The sequence below is a fragment of the Capricornis sumatraensis genome, chromosome 18 (genome assembly GCF_032405125.1).
Source record: "Capricornis sumatraensis isolate serow.1 chromosome 18, serow.2, whole genome shotgun sequence".
Lineage (NCBI taxonomy): Eukaryota > Metazoa > Chordata > Mammalia > Artiodactyla > Bovidae > Capricornis > Capricornis sumatraensis.
The window spans coordinates 77,257,965-77,277,491 of record NC_091086.1 but is presented as its reverse complement, the minus strand read 5'-3'; the positions used below and the strand labels follow the sequence as shown (position 1 = coordinate 77,277,491).

Genomic DNA, 19,527 nt, shown 5'->3' with positions numbered 1-19,527 from the left:
CATGGGAACCTGCTGGGGAGAGCGGGGGTTCCTGAGCACTGATCAGGGGTGGAACCCGGAAGCAGAGGTCAGAGCAGACTCCCAGAGGTGGCATCCAACCAGAAGGACAAAGCACAGGGCTCTTCTCTGGGCTGTGGCCAGAGCTGACGGGCATCTGGAAGGACTTCTTTCTCCAGAGCGGACCGGAGATCCTTAGGGACCAAAGGCAGGGAGCCGCTCAGGACTCTGTTGTCGTGTCTCCAGAAGAGGTGCTCGCATTGGGCAGGAGCCGCGGTCAGCTCAGCCCGCCTGGCCGGGGTCCAGACCCCCAGGGAGCCTTCAGGGGAGCTGGCTGGGCAGAGGAGGGCTTGAGAGAGAGGAAAGACAGACGGGAGGACTTGGGGGTACACCCGCGGGGCCACGGGTGGGTCGGGCTGAACCTGGCAGACCTGGGAAGGCGGAGCTGCGCATGCTCGTGGCAGGCGGAGGTGAGTGAAGGGGGTTCTCAAGGAAGGGGCCTGGGTGCCCAAGGTGCCACCTGGACGAGACGCTGTCAGGCAGGAACGTGGCCATACAGCCCTGGCCGTCTCCCCGCGGGTCTCTTTATTGTTGGGGACAAGCACACGAGAGGCCACTGTGAACACAGAGGACGTGGACACCACTGGCATTCTTCAGGAGTGCTCAGCGCTCCTGGGAAGGATGGGGGGGCCCGACTCCTCTCGGCCACACCCGGCCCCGAGCGCCAGTCCACCCGTGGCTCCCCTGAGCAGCCGGTTCCACGGGCCTGGGCTGACGGCCGCTCCCAGCGAGGGCTCCGCGGGCCTGTCCGGCAGCCTCCGGTGGCCCTGGGCACGTGGCCAGCAGGGCGTCCCCGGACCATGGCCACGAGCCCTGCGGACGGCAGCGCCAGAGGCTAACATCCTCTCTAGCAACCTTGGCAACGTTGGCCAACGGGCTTCAGAAACCGGCCCCGTCTTCTGAGCACGGGTTTGACTCCCGGGTCAACGCGGCTCTGAAAGCCATTCCCTAAGGAAAACAGAGCTGCGGCTGCTGAGATAGGCGCCTCCGAGAACTGAGATTCTCCTAAGGTTGGGGAGTCCAGGCTAAGCCGCAGGGGCACCCCTGCTCCTGGCAAGCTCGCCTTCTCTGTGGCTGGGGGTCCGCGGTGAGGTGACCGTGAGCTGACAGGGAGCCACGTCGGGTGAGACCAGTGGCAGTCACACAGATTTTACCGAGCTTTCCCTCACTACAAGGAGATAAACAGCGCTTCTGTCTCCCACCCAGGCCCCCGGCCCTTCGGGGCTCGGACTGGACCCACTTGACATGGGGATGCTTTTTCACCTTTTGTGCGGCTTCTCCCATTTCACGGCTGCACAAGAAGGGCAAACATGACACTCGGCTTTTTAATAGGAGCAAAGCAAAGGGTGTAGGAAGCTACTGCGAGCGCCGGGGTTCTCGGCAGAGAACTGTGGCCTATAATTATCGTTATTTCTCCTCCCCATGCGCACCGGTGGCGCGGCCCGAGCTCCAGGGGGCCCTGGTGGGCCGGCGGGGGTGGAGGGCAGGCGGCGGCTGTAACGCACGGAACACAGCTCAGTCGATTCTACCTGCGGAACAAGCACAGACTAGGGGAGGTACACAGCGACACGTGGACGGCGGGGTCGGCTCCCGGGGCACAGAGGGCACGCCTGTCCAGGGAAAGACGCGTGTGTGTGTCCGGCGAGGCGCAGGGCCGGGGGTGGGGTGCCCTCCTCGCCCTGGTCTTCGCCGACGGCAGCCAGCAGCTCTCCCTCCTCCTCCATCTGCCTACACCACGAGCCAGTGGCGGAGCTGCAGAGGAAACAGGCTTTGCTGAGACAAGAAGAGAGGTGCCCCTTGGATACAGGCAGCTCCCGGGCTGGGGGCCCTGCCGTAGCCGGGAGGAGGCGGGGGCGGGGACCAGTGCGGCTCCTGGGCACCACAGACCTGACGCCCCAGTCGCTTCCTGGAGGCAAGTCATCGCTTCACAAAGTCAGAGCACGGCGGCCTCAAGGGGCCAGAATGCGGCCCAGTGGCCTCCGCTCTGGGCAGACACTGGACGCCACAGGCCTGGGAGGGTCCCAGAGTGCACGCCGCCAGCCCACTCGCGACCAGTGGTGCCCCCAGCCCCTGGCGGCCTCACTCCTGGGGCCTCCAATCCTGTCCCGGGGCAGCCCCGCGCCCCGCGGTGCCGGCTGCTTTGTGCGACCCCGCAGGTGCGGATGCAGCCTGTTCCCGGCTCGGGGGGCGGGCGAGGTGGACAGGCCCCTATTTAGCTGTCCACAGATGCCATCGCCTGTGATTACCCGGCTGTTAGCTCAGCCTGTTTCTGAGCACAAGCCATTCGATCGCACTAAATGGCAAGAACCGAGGGTTTGTAAACATATCCAAACCAAGACGTGCAGGGCTTATTTCTGATATGGCCGTCCCGGGGTTGGGGGGTGCGGGGGGAAGGCGGTCCCCTCGCAGGGCTCTTTCTCGCCCTCCGGGGACCTGCCTAGGACACACTCCTTGGTCCCCAAGGGCAGCCGGAGGGCAGGGCCTGGCGCGGACGGAGCAGCAGGAGCCGGAGGCTGGGGTGGTGGCTGTGTGGTGACTTCAGGCCAGTGCTGAGGCTGGGGCGGGGGGCACACCGGGGACCCCAGCTGGGACCCAGCCCAGGGTTGAAGCAGCCCTCTGTCCCAGCCATGGACGAGCCCAAGGCAACCTTCTTGGGAGGAAGAAGAGGCCTCTCAGAGGTCCCACAAGGGAAGCTCAAGCCGTGAGCCGGCGACCAGGAAACCAGAAACAGCAGTGATCAGCAGGAACCTGAAACTCCAGTCCAGGCCCCTGGGCCAGAGGTTGAAGACCATCAGGTTACTGGGCAGCTGTGTAAGAACTGGCTGAGAAGGGGACACGGCACAGAGCTGCACAGTTCAAAGGTCAAAGGCTGCTTCCTGAGAAGTAGCGGACAAGGTCCCTGTCAGTGAAGGGGGCACAGAAAGGGGGTGGGTGATGGAGCTTTCATAATGGGGGGGTACGGGGGGATGGGCAGGGCAGTGCCAGAGAGACAGACAAAGAGATTTCTGGGCCAGGGACTCCCTGGCGGTCCAGTGGTTAGGACTTGGGGCTTTCACTGCCGAGAGCCTGGGTTCAATCCCTGGTTGGGGAAGTAAGATCCCGAAAGCTGCACAGTGCAGCCAAAAGCAAGAAAAACAATGATACTTCTGGTCCAGATGGAGTAACGGGAACCTAAGAGGCTCTACCATCCAAAACCACTTAGAATGAACAACATGTGCATAACAACGCATTTTCAGACAGCAGGAGATTGGACAACAAAGAACAGAGACCCTGAGAGAGACCAGGAGGATGAGGCCTCCAGCTGCCCCACTCGCAGCCTCCAGGGACTTTCCAGCAGCAGCGTGGGGCGCGGAGCCCAGGGCAGGTGGTGAACCCCGGGGCTGACGAGATGGGGTGAGCGTGGGAGAGCCCCAGGGCGCGGCAACTCACAGGACGGAGTTCCAGAGGGGGTCGCAGCACCCAGAGCTCTGAGCATGTACATGGGGACCCAGGGTCCAGCTGAGTGGCCAGGCACTCGAGTCCAGAAAGACCCTCCCAGCAGGATTCAAGGAACATTCCCCAAACCTAGACACTGGGAGCTGAGGCTGCCCCACAGCCAGGCAGGAGCACCTCTTGGGTCTCGGGAGCTGCCCCACAGCCAGGCAGGAGCATCTCTTGGGTCTCGGGAGCTGCCCCACAGCCAGGCAGGAGCACCTCTTGGGTCTCGGGAGCTGACTAGAGTGTTCCTCAAGGTCTTGTTCCAGCATCAGAAGGGCGGGGAGCCCCACGCCCAACGCTGCTGTGGTCCCACTTAACAAGTCTTCACAAGCAAGTCCCCCAGAGATCAAACTGTCTCCAAGTAATTCGATGATGACCCAGAATAGAGCCCCAGAGTATCTGGTGGTGGTTTAGTCACTGAGTCGTGTCTGACTCTTGTGACCCCGTGGACTGCAGCCCGCCAGACTCCTCTGTCCATGGGATTCTCCAGGCAGGAATAATGGAGTGAGTTGCCATTTCTTTTTCCAGGGGATCTTCCCGACCTGGGGATTGAACCCAAGTCTCCTGCATTGCGGGCAGATTCTTTACCCACTGAGGCACAAGGGAAGCCCCCAGAGTATTTAAAGTAGCACAAATATATCTAGGCTTTAACATGGCAAAACTCACACCACCTAGAATTCAGTTAAAAATGACTAGACATGCAAGGCATCAGCAAAATCCAACATCTTATGAAAAAAGTCAACTGACGCTGACCCAGAACAGACACAGATGTTAACACTGGCAGACAAGGGCCTGGCACAGTGATCGTAACTGCACTGCATGACCAGACAGGTAAGCTGAGGTGTGACCGACAGAAAATGTCCAGCGTGGACTTCTAGAGGTGAACACGACGGTGTGTGCAAGGACAGATCCGCTGGGTGGGCTCATCGGCAGATTAGGCTTTGCCGAGGTGAAAAACTAATGACTAAGCAAAGCAACAGAAAGCACACGGAATAAAACACATGGAGGGAAGAGGCCCGAAGAGCCTGAGCCGTGTGACCGGGACCCCTGAAGGTGAGGAGGCAGAAAAAGCGGGAGGAATGACGGCAAATATTTCCAAACACACTGGGAACTGCAAACTCACAGCTTCAAGAGGCTCAGGGGACTGTGGGTATAAGAAGCACGAATCCTGGTGCATAACCACACACAGTGGAGAGACGAGCTCAAGGACTCAGCGTGAAGCCCTTTCAATAAAGTTCAAAACGACGGAAACCGAACAGTCCGCTTCTCAGGAATTTAGCGGTACCTATAGATGCCACACATCACTGACTCCTTGGACGTGAGTCTGAGTGAACTCTGGGAGTTGGTGATGGACAGGGAGGCCTGGCGTGCTGCGATTCATGGAGTCGCAAAGAGTCGGACACGATTGAGCGACTGAACTGAACTGAACTGGTAGATGCCACAGGAGAAGGCAATGGCACCCCACTCCAGTGTTCTTGCCTAGGAAATCCCATGGACGGAGGAGCCGGTGGGCTGCAGCTCATGGCTAAGAGTTGGACACGACTGAGCGACTTCCCTTTCACTTTCATGCATTGGAGAAGGAAATGGCAACCCACTCCAGTGTTCTTGCCTGGAGAATCCCAGGGTGGGCTGCCATCTACGGGGTTGGACACGACTAACGTGACTCAGCAGCAGCAGCAGCGGCATAGATGCCACAAAGCCGTGCAGCAGCAAAGGCCCAGGAGACGGCCGGCCAGGTCGAGGCAGTGCTGGCTCTGGGGGCAGCAGGGAGGTGGACGGGCAGGCGCAGGTGGACTGCTGCCAAGGCGGAACGTGTCTGGCCGCGCACAAGGCTGTATTTCGCCATGTGGTTAGACAGATGAGAAACAGCCACGCGTGGGCCGATGCACAGTGGAGAGCCCGGACACGGAGTCTAAAAAGACCCCTGACAGAGGGTGAGACCCCGAGGGGCCCGGGAGACGGTCACACACAGAGCCCAGGACGGCCATGCAGAGGCGAAGGGCGAGGTTTAACGCTCAGCTGCAAAACTCCCAGAACTCACCAAAAACAAGAATTTACAGACCCTGGACACACAAAATATTCTGGGAGAGATAAGTAAGTAAAACCACTTATGACAGTTTCATAATAAAAAGACAGAAATCTGTGCTCAGACACATCACAGGGAGACTGCAGCCAGCCCCAAAGGTAAAGGAAGCTGGAAGGGCCGGGGACACAGAGACCCCGCCCCGCAGGAGACCCCGCCCCACAGGAGACCCCGCCCCGCAGGAGACCCCGCCCCGCAGGACCAGCCTGCCCGCAGGAGACCCCGCCCCGCAAGAGACCCGGCCCCGCAGGAGACCCCGCCCCACAGGAGACCCCGCCCCACGGGACGCGGAGACCCCGCCCGCAGGAGACCCCGCCCCACAGGAGACCCCGCCCCGCAGGAGACCCCGCCCCACAGGAGACCCCGCCCCGCAGGAGACCCCGCCCCGCAGGAGACCCGGCCCCGCAGGAGACCCCGCCCCGCAGGACCAGCCTGCCCGCAGGAGACCCCGCCCCGCAGAAGACCCCGCCCACAGGAGACCCCGCCCCACAGGAGACCCCACCCCGCGGGACGCGGAGACCCTGCCCGCAGGAGACCCTGCCCCACAGGACCTCCCGTCCTAACAGGACTGTGGGGCGGCAGGTGGAGAAGCCCTGTCCTCAAAATGCCGAGAGACGGTGACTCAATCCAGAACCGCGTGCCTGCAGAAACTGTCATAAATGAGGGCAAAGTAAAGATACGCACAGATACGCGACATTGGTAGAAACCAACACGATACTGTAAAGCAATTATGCTTCAGTTAAAAATAAACAGATTAAAAAAACACCCCCTTAGAGGAATGTCTGGAGGATACTTTTTGAGAGGCAAGAAAGTGATCTTTCAAGGAAAGATGTAGATGAGAAAAAGTACAGTGAGCAAACACTGGACGCACACACTCGTCCAGGGGAGTTTCTGGAGAAAACAGCCAGAGCAAATAATAACAGCGCCTAACTTGTGGGTTAGAAAAGACATAAATGCAACATTGGCTAATAATAGCTCATTACTATTTAAGAGCTGACTCACTGGAAAAGACCCTGGTGCTGGGAAAGGTTGAAGGCAAAAAGAGAAGAGGGCAGCAGAGGATGAGATGGCTGGATGGCATCACTGACTCAATGGGCCTGCGTCTGAGCAAGCTCCAGGAGAGGGTGAAGGACAGGGAAGCCTGGTGTGCTGCAGTCCACGGGGTCACAGAGAGTCAGACACAACTGAGCGGCTGAACACCACAATCATTATTAATATCATTAACCAATAGCAGGAAAAGTTAAGTCCTTGTGATATTCAGGATGGGGGTTCATATAATGCTTGACTTTATACCTGAAGTCCCTGTATGCTTGGTACAGGGACTTCCCTGGAGACCCAGTGGTTAACAATCTGCCTTGTAAAGCAAGGGACGTGGGTTCAATCCCTGGTCAGGGAACTAAGATCCCACAGGCTGTGGAGCAACTGGCCTGGGGGCCACAACTACTGACGAAGCCGTGTCAGCAACTAAAGGCCACGCAAAGACAAGTACATATTTAACAACTTAAAAATGCTTAAAAATGGTCCACATCAAAAAAAAGAAATACACACAGTACAATTTTAAAAACAAATATAAAGTCAATAAAGCACGGAAGTTCCAAAAAAATAGAAAGAGTAGAATAAGAAAACAAATCCTCCAAAATCAATCATAAAAGACAACAGACAGGGAAAAATAAACATCAAAAAGTGGAACAGAGTTAGAAAGGTAGCAGAATCAAGCCCAGCTATACCAGTAATGCCGACGAAGGTAAAACAGATTAATGTGCCCAATTGCCAGACTAAAACATTTCAGTGTACTCGAGGTTTCCAAAAGACACCTAAATTTTAGGATGACTGCAAAGTGGGAAGTTAAAAGATTACAACAGATGTTTCAGGTAAACTCTACAGAAACCTCGTGCAGCTATAGTCCTCTAGACGAAAAGGACTTTAAGAGCAAACGCATCTCAAGGGCAAGAGGACAGGCTGGGTTTCGAGGAAGACTGATCACCCGGAGCCCGTACCAGTCCCAGAAAACTGGCGCAGGTCAGATAAAAAGGAATCCAGTACAACTACAGGGGAAAATGGACAAATATGCTTTCATATTTGTCATATTCTGTACATGTCTCCGTATTACTGATGGATGAACAGAGCTGAAACAGGCAAAGTCGTAGAAGATTTGAACATAGTTATCAGCGTGATCTTACGGACAGAAGGAGAACTGTGTATCAACAGTTAGAGAAGACATCTCATCTAAAGACACAAGAGACACTTATAAAAGCTGGGTAGGCGCTTGGCCACAAAGGAGCGTCAACAGACTTCAAAGAATGGGTAGCAAGGGGTCTGAACACAATACCATTAATTTAGAAACGGATAACAAAAAATAGAACATCCTCATGTATTTCGGGATTTCAGACAGAGTTTCAAGCAACTCGTGGCTGGAAGAAGTCACAACGAAAATTAAAACACATTTAAAACTAAATAATAAACAAAAAGCAAAAGCTGTGTTAAAAGCTATGGAATGCAGCCACCAGGGTGTTTTGTGGGAAATTCTTAGCCTTGAATGCTTATGTGAGAAAAGAAGGGTTAATTAACGATCCAGGGTCTAAATTAAGAAGGTAGTTAAGGTGTGACAGAGCAAACCAATGAAAGTAGAAAAAATAAAGACATCAGGGCTGGAAGGAAGGAGACAGAGGCAAAGCTCCAACAGCGTGTCCTGCAGCCGCGTGTCTGAGTCAGTGTCCACCTGCTGGGGGACTCGGCCGGGCAGCTGGGCGGAGGAGCCCCCCTGCGGCACTCACCGTGAACTGGCGCACCTCCCCGCTGTCCACCCGTTCGTGCTCCGTCTCCGGCGTGATGGCGTAGGCCAGTTTCTAGAAGAGAAGGGGCCGCCGTGGGCGCCGGCCCAGCGTGGTGGGTGGGCCCAGGGTGACCGCCACGCAGGGTGGGGGCTGACGGCCAGGTCTCCTTAGACCCTGGAGAAAAAGTCCAGGCCGACCGGAGGGAGCAGGATTGGGTGTGGAGTCCCGGTGGCAGGCCCCGCAGGCAGGGGAGCCTGCACGCTCCTGCAGTGCTTGCGGCTCCCGCAGGGTAGGGCCCCGACGTCTTACAGCCAGAAGGGAGGCTGGTTCCCCCCCACTGCCTCCCCCCCGCCCCGACAACTCCCTGCCCCGGACCTCTCAGCAGCTGGCCCTTGGACTGTCTGGGGCCAGACGTCCCCCCTGGGTGTCACTGTCCCCCCATCTCACTGCTGAGATTCTAGGGAGTGAGTCTGGGGGGCGGGAGGTCCAGTCCACTGGCCTGCAGACACCCTTCCCCAGCCCACACAGAGGGGTCTCTCCCAGGGCCAGTGGTCGCCTGCTGTCTGCAGGGCTGCTCGCCAGAGGCCAGCGAGGGGACTGTGAGTGGCGCCTCCTCTGGCTCTGCCGGGGCCGCAGGGGCCTGGCCTCAGCTGGCCCTGCTTGACGCTGAGGGATGGGCTGGGGGCCAGCCTGCAAGGGGCCCCTGCCTTTGCGTCCAAGCCAGAGAGATGCCGAGTGGCCCTCGGGGAACGCTTGGACCTGCTGGGGTACAGCCAGGGGCTTCACTCTCGAGAGACTGGAATCGGGCATCGAGCAGTGTCTGAGGGCTCGGGGAGAGCGTGGAGGGCTACGGCCTCCATCTCTTCTTCCAGGAATCCCAGCACCGCGATGGGAGGCGGGGGGACCCCTGTGCTCTGGTCACAGGTCACCCCCCCAACCCCCCGCTTCACAGTGGACACAGCAGTGGGCCTGACTCGGAGGCCTGGAGCCACCTCCGCCCTCACGGGGGTCCTGCCTGGAAGCCCCGCTGCCCCTGCTCAGCCCCGGGGGGGGCGGGGGGGCGGGGCGGGGGGGGTTGGTCCCAAGTCCACCCCCACTCTCAGCCCAGGGCTGTCCGCGTGATGCAGAGCGGGCGTGCTCACACCCAGAGATCCCCGCTGGCGAGCACACACGTGTGCGTGCCCACGTGAGGACACACAGGCTCACACACACAACACACCCAGACACACGTGTAGACACACACACAGGCACAGCGCCTCCCCCGCCCCCCAGCACGGTCACCGCCCACTCCAGACTCTCCTGCTGGTCCAAGAGGAGCCGCTGGGAGCAGGCCTGGGACCCCCACCTGACCTCGCTGGTGGCCTCGCATCGGGCAGAAGGGCAGGAGGGAGCCCCGCGCAGGCACGCACCTCCCGCGGGGAGAGACCAGCGGTGGCCTCGCATCGGGCAGAAGGGCAGGAGGGGGGGGCCCGTGCAGACACGCACCTCCCGCGAGGAGCCGGGCAGGCTGCAGAGCTTGTAGGCGGCGTAGATGGGGACCACAGACATGGAGGACGCAGCGATGGCCCAGCCCAGCGCGTTGGCCCACTCGGGGAAGACGTAGGCGCCGTAGTGCGGGGGCCGGAAGGTCGCGATGCTGACCACGACTACAAACTGGAACCGAGCGGCAGGGTCAGGGGCAGCTGGGGCCAGGGGCTCCCGAGCGGCGACTCTGGGGGCGGGGCCCCCACCTGACTGCCTGAGGCTGCGGGCCCCGGCGGTGGGGGCACATGCCCCCGAGGCTCGGGGCTGATGGGAGGGGCTCTCTCACTGGCCTCCGTAAACCCCCGGGGTTACCACGTGGGGAGAAGCAGGACCTCTCGCTGACCGGAGGCAGGAGGGGCGACCAGAAGCCCCTGCGCAGGCTCAGGCCGGGAGCCTCACCCCCGCTCCACTTCCTCTCCCGCTGCCCCTCGTGGGTCGGGGCTGCCCGCGCGCACTCGCACCTGGGGGGCTGGGCTGGCTGGGCGGGGACGGGTGCTGAGGTCTCCTGGGGCGCATCTGCCCGGCCTCTGCACTCAGAGCTGGATGGCCCCAAACAGCCAGCCGGGGCCGCTGGGTAGGGAGGACAGTCAGGGGTCCTGAGCCACTGGGACCACGGCCATGGCCATCCGGCCCTGCAGCCGTGGAGTGGACGCACGGCCGGGTTCCAACGCAACAGGCCACAGGTGTACTTGCCCACTGGCCCGAGCTTGCCCAGCCCAGCCCAGACCACGAGCAGCCACTGGACGTGCCGGGGAGCCCCGGCCCGCGCTGCGGGTAAACCTCGTCCATTTCCATCCCGCCTGGGGCGGAGCACCCGCTGACCCCGAGGCTGACTTCCCTCCGCGGCCTCCCGGCAGAGGGCGGCTGACGACCTCCGACCTCCGGGCAGAGGCGCTGTCGGATAAGGACCACCCTGCCGCCCACGTGGCTGTCTCGGTGGGCCCAGAGTGGGGGCCATGCTTCCAGGAGACCCGAGGATCTGGGAGGCCAGCCTGCCCTCCCGGCCGAGCCCGTGACCTGCTGACTCCCGCCTCTCCCCCAGCATCAGGCACGGGAGCCCCACTCTGGCCCCAGGGCGGGGCGGATGGGCGGGGTGGGGCGGGGCGGATGGGCGGGGTGGGGCGGGGCGGATGGGCGGGGTGGGGCGGGGCGGATGGGCGGGGTGGGGCGGGGCGGATGGGCGGGGCGGGATGGTGGGCAGAGTTGGGGGCAGCGGGAAGAAGGGGGCCGGAGGGAGGGGAGGAGGGCGCGGCGTACGGGGCGGGGGGCGGGGGGCTTCACCAGGAGGAAGCAGGGGCTGACGAACTTCCAGCACAGCCGCCAGTAGAGGCTGGGCCGCCGCCCGGTCATCTGCTTGATGTCGTCGCTGAACTGCCAGACACCTGCAGCAGGGGGCCGGGCAGGGCGTCAGCGCGGCCCGCCTGGAGACGCGGCCCCCAATCCCCGGCCCCCCAGCTCCCCTGGAGCCCAGGGCGCACGGTGCTGCCCAGGCCGCCGGGGGTGGGTCATGCCGACCGGGCCCGTGCACGTCCCCAGGGTGACCCTGGCGTCACTGACTGCAAGGGAGGGCCTGTGGGGCTCCCCCCCTCCTCTGCGAGGCCCACGGCCACCCCTGCCTCCCCTCTGTAATGAACATTATTTTCCTTTACAAAAATCATGGTAAAGTATACAGTACGTGAAGCTTTCCATTTTAACCACTGTGAGCACACGGCCCGGCGGCTTGAAGCACAGTGGCACTGCTGTGCAGCCGAGCCAGCCATCCTCCCCAGGCCTTCCTCGCCTTCCCAACGGAGGCCCCGGCCCTCCCCATCCTGCTTGCGGCCTCTGTGACCCTGCCGTCCAGGAACCTGAGGGACTCCCGCGGGATCTGTCTGCCTGTGCCTGGCTCGTGTCCCCGAGCACAGCGTCCTCCTGCTCAGGCGGGAGCAGGTGTCCGAGTGTCCCACTTTGAGACACGCATACAGTCGTTATATTGTAGGGAAAGCTCCTGCTAGAAGCTGGATGAGCCAGTTTCTCCAGGTCTCACGCTGATTTCTCCCACCCCGAGGCCTGGTGGCGGCTGGCCTCCTGAGTCTTACGTCACATGCGGGGACATCAGAGAGACAACTCCACGCAGGATTCTCTCTTCACACTCAGCCCTCTCACCAGACCTCGGATCGGAGGGGGACTGAGGAAGCAGGGTGGAGGCTGAACCTAAAGGCCTGCAGAGACGGGGTGTCCCCTGGGGCCCCTCGGGCAGCTCCGGGGCAAGCAGCCCCTCCCACGCAGGCCCATCCAGAGACCACAGGGACCTCAGGGCCCTGAGAGGCCATGCTCTGGTGAGAACTGCTGTCTGCAGGAAGCGCGGTCTCTGCGGTCTCTCTTTGGGGAGTGTGTGGTCGCCACAAGGCCAGCTCCCCTGGGCCTCCACCAGCTCTGGAATGTTCTTGGCTGCTGGACACACTTGAGGCACTTTCTCTCTTTCTCTGAGGTTTTATTTTCACATGTTGTTGTTCAGTCGCTCAGTCGTGTCTGACTCTTTGTGACCCCATGGACTGCAGCACGTCAGGCCTCCCTGTCCTTCACCATCTCCCGGAGCTTGCTCAAACTCAGGTCCATTGAGTCAGTGATGCCATCCAACCATCTCATCCTCTGTCATCCCCTTCTCCTCCTGCCCTCAACCTTTCCCAGCATCAGGGTCTTTTCCAGTGAGGCAGCTCCTTGCTTCAGATGGCCAAAGTATTGGAGCTTCAGCTTCAGCATCAGTCCTTCCAATGAATATTCAGGGTTGATTTGGGGAGATTACAATCTAAAACTGTACACTAGGTATTGATTCCAGGTGCCAATGAAAGTACAGAGAGGCTGATATTTCCCTTTTCTGTAGAAAAGGAAATGTAACTGGCAAAGTGTTTTCGGAATACGAGCTCTTTGTCGGTTAAGCCTCTCAAAGCTAGAGTGCTTTTCAGGTTATAACTTCAGGGCTGAAGCAGAGGCCATGACCCCTCACGTGGCACCAGGGCTGGCTCGAGATTGCGGTTCTCGATCAGCACAGACCTCTGGCTTTGGCTGGAGGTCTTGCACACACACGTGCAAGAAGTGTGCCTGTTATCTTGGGCCTTTACGGCGAACATCGTCAAGGACGCCTGGTCAGGTGAGCCAAGCGGCACCAGGACCTAAGCCCCAGGAGAGAAACGGAGAGCTAGCATGGGCGGGTACGGCGGCGGGAAGGACACAGCAGAATTCTGCAGGGCGGCTTTCTGTTGCTGTCAGTCCTGCATCAGGACATCCCGGGAAACACGGTGGACACGCAGGAGGGACGGGGGCACACAGCTGCAGGCTGGGCACACCACCTGCCGACCAGCGGGCCCCCCACCCTGAGGGGCTCCCAGTCCTAGCGCCCGAGTGCTGGCCCCGCGGGAGGGGGTCAGGAGTCTGGTGGGGCCGTCGTGCGGAGGCGGGGGCTCTGGCCTGAGACTCACTGAGCGTTCCTGTCTCTTCCCTCCCATCAGCTGAGGTCCCAGCGAGGCCCCCCTCGGCCTGCTACCCTGCCTCCCTGGTGCCGGGACTCTGCTCAGCGGGACGCAGAGACCGCCTCCACCAGAGGGCGGCACCCAGAGCCAGCCCACCCTCCTCCTCCAGGCCCAGCCCAGGATCACGTGGCCACACCGAGTGCCCTGACCACAGGGGCGACTTCAGGGTGCCGTCCAGGCTAACTGCCTGCGTGGATCCAAACAAGCCGCAGCGGCCAAGCCTCGCTCTGTGGTGCCACAGTGCCCACAACGCAGGGCCACTGGGTGCTTCAGCGACCAGCCCCACAGACGCTAGCTGACCAGTCACGACGCCTCACAGCAGCTCTGTCCTGCCGGTAGGAGCGCGCCATCCCAAGGAGGACTCGTTCTTACCGTAGAACCAGGCCACCCCGATGACCTCCATGAGCACCCCGAAGAGGATGGACGTGCCGGCTGCGAAGTGGTCCAGCAGCGTGAAGACGTAGATGCCGCCCTGGGGGGGAAGGAGGGGTGCACCCACTGAGCTCAGGGTGCCCGGCTCTCACGCCTGCCCACGGAACTGCTCTTCCCAAAACATCAGCCTGGCCTGAGGCGTCAGCTTACAGACACCTTCTATTTTACTCTCCATGGAGTGTCACTCAGGGAAGAAGCTAAAGTTCAGTCCACGAGCAGCCACTTGGGAACCCGGCTATTACCAAAACACCAATCTCTCCCCGCCTTTCCAGGGCTCCTGGTACAGTTAGGGATGAAAGCCAGGAGATGCCAATAATGGCAGAACCTCTGTGAGGCGGGGCCCTGAGCCCTGTACCCCCCACCCCCACCCCGGACAGACCTCCCACAAACCTGAGTGAAAGTGAGTGGCTCAGTTGTGTCTGACTCTTTGCGACCCCAGGGACTATACAGTCCATGGATTCTCCAGGCCAGAATACTGGAATAGGTAGATGTTCCCTTCTCCAGGGGATCTTCCCAACCAGGGATCAAACCCAGGTCTCCCACATTGGAGGTGGATATTTTACTGTCTGAGACCCCGGGGGAAACCCAAGAATACCAGAGTGGGCAGCCTTGCCCTTCTCCAGGGTATCTTCCTGACTCAGGAATCGAAGCAGGGTTTCCTGCATTGCAGGCAGATTCTTTACCAGCTGAGCCCCAAGGGAAGCCCAAGAATACTGGAGTGGGCAGCCTATCCCTTCTCCAGCAGATCTTCCCGACTCAGGAATCAAACCGGGGTCTCCTGCATTGCAGGTGGATTCTTTACCAGCTGAGCAACCAGGAAAGCCCCCCAACCCTCTTGCCCCAGAAACCCAGAGGCGCCTCACAGGGAGCTATCCAGGTGCTGAAACGCTGGAGACCAAACCCTCCCACGCCCGGGGACCACGTGCGACTGCGGAGACGCTGAGTGACAGTCGGTGCCGCCCTGGCTGACTCAAGGCCACTGTGTGTGTGAGCACGGAGGCCCGTGTATCATTACAGGTCACGGGTGGCTTCGGGGGGAGCGCCCCTGCTCCGTCTGCCATGAGACAGCGTCCGGGGCAGCGCAGGCACTCACGTTGGTGACGCAGAAGAGGGACAGGAGGAAGGTGGCCAGGACGACGAGCAGCGTGAAGAGCTCCCGGTGCCGGTGCAGCAGCTGGAACTCGTCCGCGAGCCCGGTGATCACGGACTCCATGCCACCCATCTGCAGCCGGGACAGAAGGGGCGCTGCAGGGTGCCCTCTGGCCCCCCGGGGACCCACGTGTGGCGTCTCCACCCACACGCTCAGTCGGGAGCCGCACGGGGTCCCGGGGGGCAGAGGGCACCCCCAGCAAGGGCTGCTCCCCGGCACGGCCACTGGAGATGGAGGACCAGGGTGCGTGTCCTGCCCTCTGTTGGGGAGCTGCGTGGCCAGGGTCACGCTGCCCCATGTGGCGCCACAAAGGCTCAGCTCCGCCCGGCTTCTCTAAGCAAGTGTCTGCCCCACCGCACAGCTGAGCTCTGGTCCCAGGAGGCCTGGCCTGGCCACTGGCCGTGTCCCCAGTGACGTGGCCTTCCTGACTCTCAGCACTGTCCAGAGGGGGTGTGCCCAGGAAGCCTGGCCTCCAAGCAGCCTCTGCCCTGCTCAGTTGGGACCATCTCCTCTGGGAAGTGCTGCTGGAGGGACTCATCCACCCGGGTGCGGTCCACCCGGGGGCGGGTGGGAAGGCTGACTGGGAGAAGCAGGTGGAGTGGGCAGCTTTCACAGGGGAGGGATTGGGGGCTCCTCCCTCTCCCAGGAGGCTCAGGGGGTGCAGACACGGGACCTGAGATCTCAGGTGCTGGTCCCCAGCAGGCCGCGTGGAGGAGGAGCGTGAGGAAGTCTGCCCTCTCAGGGGCCCACAGGGCCACCACAGGACGGATGTCCAGTGGGCCAGGTGGGAACCTTTGCCCCCCGCCCCCAAAATGGCACCCGCTCCCACCAGAAGGCCGCGGGGCGGGGAAAGCTGGAGTCAGGCCCAGCCTTGCTGGGTGCTGTGTGGCCCCCATTTCCTGCAGCACGCTACTCCCCGTCCCCCGCCCAGGACTTGCCACGCCCCCAGGGGCAGCAGGGCAGAGCTGGTCTGAAGAGCCCTCCCCAGGAACTGTGGGGCCCCGTTGCCCTCCCACTCGGGGGCTCTGCACAGGCACAGGTATGTGCGGGCCCTGGGGCTCTCCAGGCTGGCCAGCCCCTGAGGGCACCAGGTGAGCCGGCTGTCCCTGGCGGGGCCCCAGGGCACACAGAGATCACTCACGGCGCTGTCGATGCCCAGGGTCAGCAGCATGACAAAGAAAACCACGGCCCAGACGGACGACAGCGGGAGCGTGGCCAGCGCCTCGGGGTAGATGATGAAGATCAGCCCCGGCCCTGAAAGCAGGCCCTCCGGTCACCCAGGGCAGACCTTCCAGGTCCCCTCCCCCGCCCTCCTCCTCCCCTGAAGCCGGCCCTAAGGCAGTGCGAAAACTGCTCTCCTTGCAAAGGCCTCCCTCCTTGAGTTCTGGGCCCAGGACTTGGGAGAAGGGAAGCCAGGTCCTGGAGCGACAGCTCTGCTCCGTACCCCAGCCCTCGACCGTTCCCACACCCCGTGCCCCCAGAGGAGGGGGCCCAGGAAAGGAGGGGGCACACCAGCAGGGAGAGGGTGGGACGGGCTTCCGGGGGGGGGGCACCCTGTGCTTCCTCCCTCCAGACCCTGGGGGCCTCCTGGTTGGTTTCCTGTGCCTGCTGCTCACACACTCACACACTCACACACTCACGCTCGCTGCTGCTGTCAGGCAGCCTACACGGTAGATGCTTTTCTGTGCCAGCTTAAGTGTGATCTTTAAAAGCCATGTGCTGTTACAGAGACGCCACAACTTAGCGCGCCTTCTCCACGTGCTCCCTGCAACGCGGTGTGTTTCTGTCCCCTCTGACTGTCTCTGAGATACACTCCTGGGAGTGGGGACACAGGGGGCCACGCCAGCTCCCTCACCCCGGTAGGTGGAATCTGAGTGGAGGTGGGGAGGGGTGGGAGTGGCCAGGACTCAGGCACTCGACTGCAAGTGACCCCAAAGTAAAGACGACCCCCACAGGAAGCTGCCAGTTGATCACTGTCAGCGTTAGTTTCACAAGAGCCTCCGAGAGCTTGCTCACGGACGTACAACTTACCACTTTCCTGGTTCCCAGTCCTCTGCGGGGCCTGGGTCAGGCACCAGCCGACGGGAACAGGAACGGGGCACTTACTGATGCTTCTAGAGAGTCAAAGGCCGGAGCCAGGCTCCACCTCCAAGATCTGTCAGGGGCCCTGGTGTTGACCTGGGCTCTGGGGCTCCCAACACCCCGGGAAGGAGCACGGTTTCTGATGCGGGCAGGAGGGGCAGATGGTTTGAACAGCCCTAAAGTCTAAGTGCCAGGAGCCTGGAAGATGCCCATCAGCTTGGCTGAACTAAAGCCAGTATCCTCACTTTCCATTTTTGCTCCTGGGTTACTATTTCCCCCTGTTTTCTTGAGAATTAGAGCTGTAAATGACATTTACTTTGCTTTTCTGGGAAATGCAATGAAGACGGTCAGCTAACTTTCAGGGGTTAATGGGGATTCTTGCAAACTACTGCTATTTATCATAATAAAGGGCAAAACCCAGTGAAAATGCAAAATGCAAAGGTGAGTAAATTCCACTGCTCAGACCTTATTTGCATCAGGTTCCCTTTCCTGCCCTTATTGGATTTTTTTTCCAGGAGGAAAGAGTGGATTGGAAGCACGTGGAGATTCATCTGGGTCCCCAGATTTCCTGCCAGACGTGGAGGGGGTTGTCCGCCCGGCTCCAAACTCTGTTCCCTGCTTTCCAAGTGGGGCTCCCAGCACTCGACGGATAGACTGACGGGCTGACCCGCAGAGAGCTCAGGGCGCCGGTGGGGTCCGCCCTCTGCTCTCCTCGGTAACCCTCCTGCTCAAGAGTAAGAAGACCCAGGAGAGGAGCTTGTAGGGGGGAAGCGGGATGGTCTCAGAGGAAGGGGCTCCTCCAGGTGCAGGCACAGGACAACCCTCAGGCCGGCGGGGCCAGCAGCGATTTGGGGCCCAGGTCCTGGACTGACCCAGCTCCAGACTGCCTCAGCCATGCCTTCCACCCAGGATCTAGCACCAGCAGGCCTTCCCCCCACACGGAATGCCCAGGGCCGCAGCAATCAGGGCCCCCCAGCACCCTGCTCTGGGCCGGGAATCCCAGTCCTCTCCTGCTGGCCCAGGCTGCTTCCCTACGTCACCAGTGCCCACTCCCCTGCTGCCCGCTCCCCTCCGCTGAGCCCTTGTCTGCAGACATTCCTGTCCGCGTCGGCTGGGTGAGCAGGTTGGGAGCGTGGGTCTCTGTTGCCACTGTGTGCCAGAGACCCCGGGGGTTTCTCCGCTATTACCCCACTCCCACGTGTATGCACCATGGCCCCTGGAGGGCTGGGGGAAAAGCTTCGGAACAAAGTAACTGCTGGCATCCAAGCCAGCCCAGCCTCTTTCTGGCTGACCACACCGAGGTCCGGCCATCTGTGCCACTTGGAACGACTCTGAGCCCTCAGTTGCATGTCCCCCACCAGGTGAGGGGAACCGGACCCTCGTCCTGCAGCCTGAGTGGCTTCCGTGAGGAGCCCTGGGCCGAGGGCCAACCTCGACCCAGCCTTGGCGTCCAGCAGGAGGGCCCGAGGGGGCAGGAGCTGGGAGTGCGTGGAGGTGATGGGCGCAGTGTGCCCAGGTACCCTGCTCTCTGCCGTGTCAGCTGCTCCTGGGAAGGGCCCTGGGTGCCCGTGCGCTTCCCTCTCAGCCTGCAGGGTAACACTTCGAGAACTGGGCGGCCTGGGAGCGGGCAAGTGGGGATCTCACCACTCACCATCCTTGGCCACGTCCCCGATGGGGACGCTGTGCTTGTGGGCCATGTACCCCAGGAAGGAGAAGACCACGAAGCCGGAGGAGAAGCTCGTCAGCGAGTTGACGGAGGTGGTGATGATCGCGTCTCTGCAGGAACAAGACACGCTGTGCCAGCCCGGCCGGGCGCCTCTGCAATTTCCCGTCATTATTCGTAATTGGCTGTGTCTTGTGCTGGTGGCTGGGGGCGCTCCCCAGACGGGCAGGCCAGCCCCTCCTGTGACCCTGTCCTGGGCTGCCCTGAGGGAGGGAGGCTGGGACCCCCTGACAGTGGTGAGCTGCCCACCTGCACCCCCTGCTGAGCAGCTCTGGGCGCTGGCCACACCTTGGCCAGGTCAGGCCTCCAGTGACCAGCCATCTGCGCTTGCCTGGGGACCAAGGGGCTCCTGGGACTCCTGACTCAGCGCTCATGGCGAGATGATCCCACAGGCAAAGCTGGGCTCCGGTGGACAGCCCAGGTGACCACGGGGTCCCCACCTTGACCCACAGGGCTGCCAGGCAGGGCTTGGAGATGCCTCCTGGGAACCTTGTTAAGATCCAGGTGCTGACGGGGTGGGTCTGGCAGGGCCCAGATGCTGTGTTTCCCCTACGTGCCTGGGAGTCAGGGCTGCTGGCCCAGGGACCCCACTCTGAGGGCCGAGAATTCAGAGCAGGGAGGAGGGGCTGCGGGGCCAGCCCTCCCGAGTGCCCGAGTGCAAGGACCCTCACAGACTCGGGTGGGCACAGGGTGGGCTCGGGAGCCGCTGTCTGGCC

General features: G+C 61.3%; 1 protein-coding gene across 1 annotated transcript in view; it reads right to left on the bottom strand.

Moving 5' to 3' along the window:
* Nucleotides 1-1,487: 1,487 nt before the first annotated feature.
* The window catches only part of SLC6A3 (solute carrier family 6 member 3), a 33,035-nt gene continuing 14,995 nt past the window's right edge, over nt 1,488-19,527 (bottom strand). Inside the window, exons 7-14 of the mRNA XM_068990632.1 lie at nt 18,740-18,864; nt 16,148-16,260; nt 14,950-15,078; nt 13,797-13,896; nt 11,197-11,297; nt 9,877-10,044; nt 8,392-8,463; nt 1,488-1,809 (exon numbers count right to left, since the gene is read on the bottom strand). Of these exons, the coding sequence (XP_068846733.1) occupies nt 1,786-1,809; nt 8,392-8,463; nt 9,877-10,044; nt 11,197-11,297; nt 13,797-13,896; nt 14,950-15,078; nt 16,148-16,260; nt 18,740-18,864 (832 nt within the window). The 3' untranslated portion in view covers nt 1,488-1,785. The remainder of the gene's footprint in view (nt 1,810-8,391; nt 8,464-9,876; nt 10,045-11,196; nt 11,298-13,796; nt 13,897-14,949; nt 15,079-16,147; nt 16,261-18,739; nt 18,865-19,527) is intronic.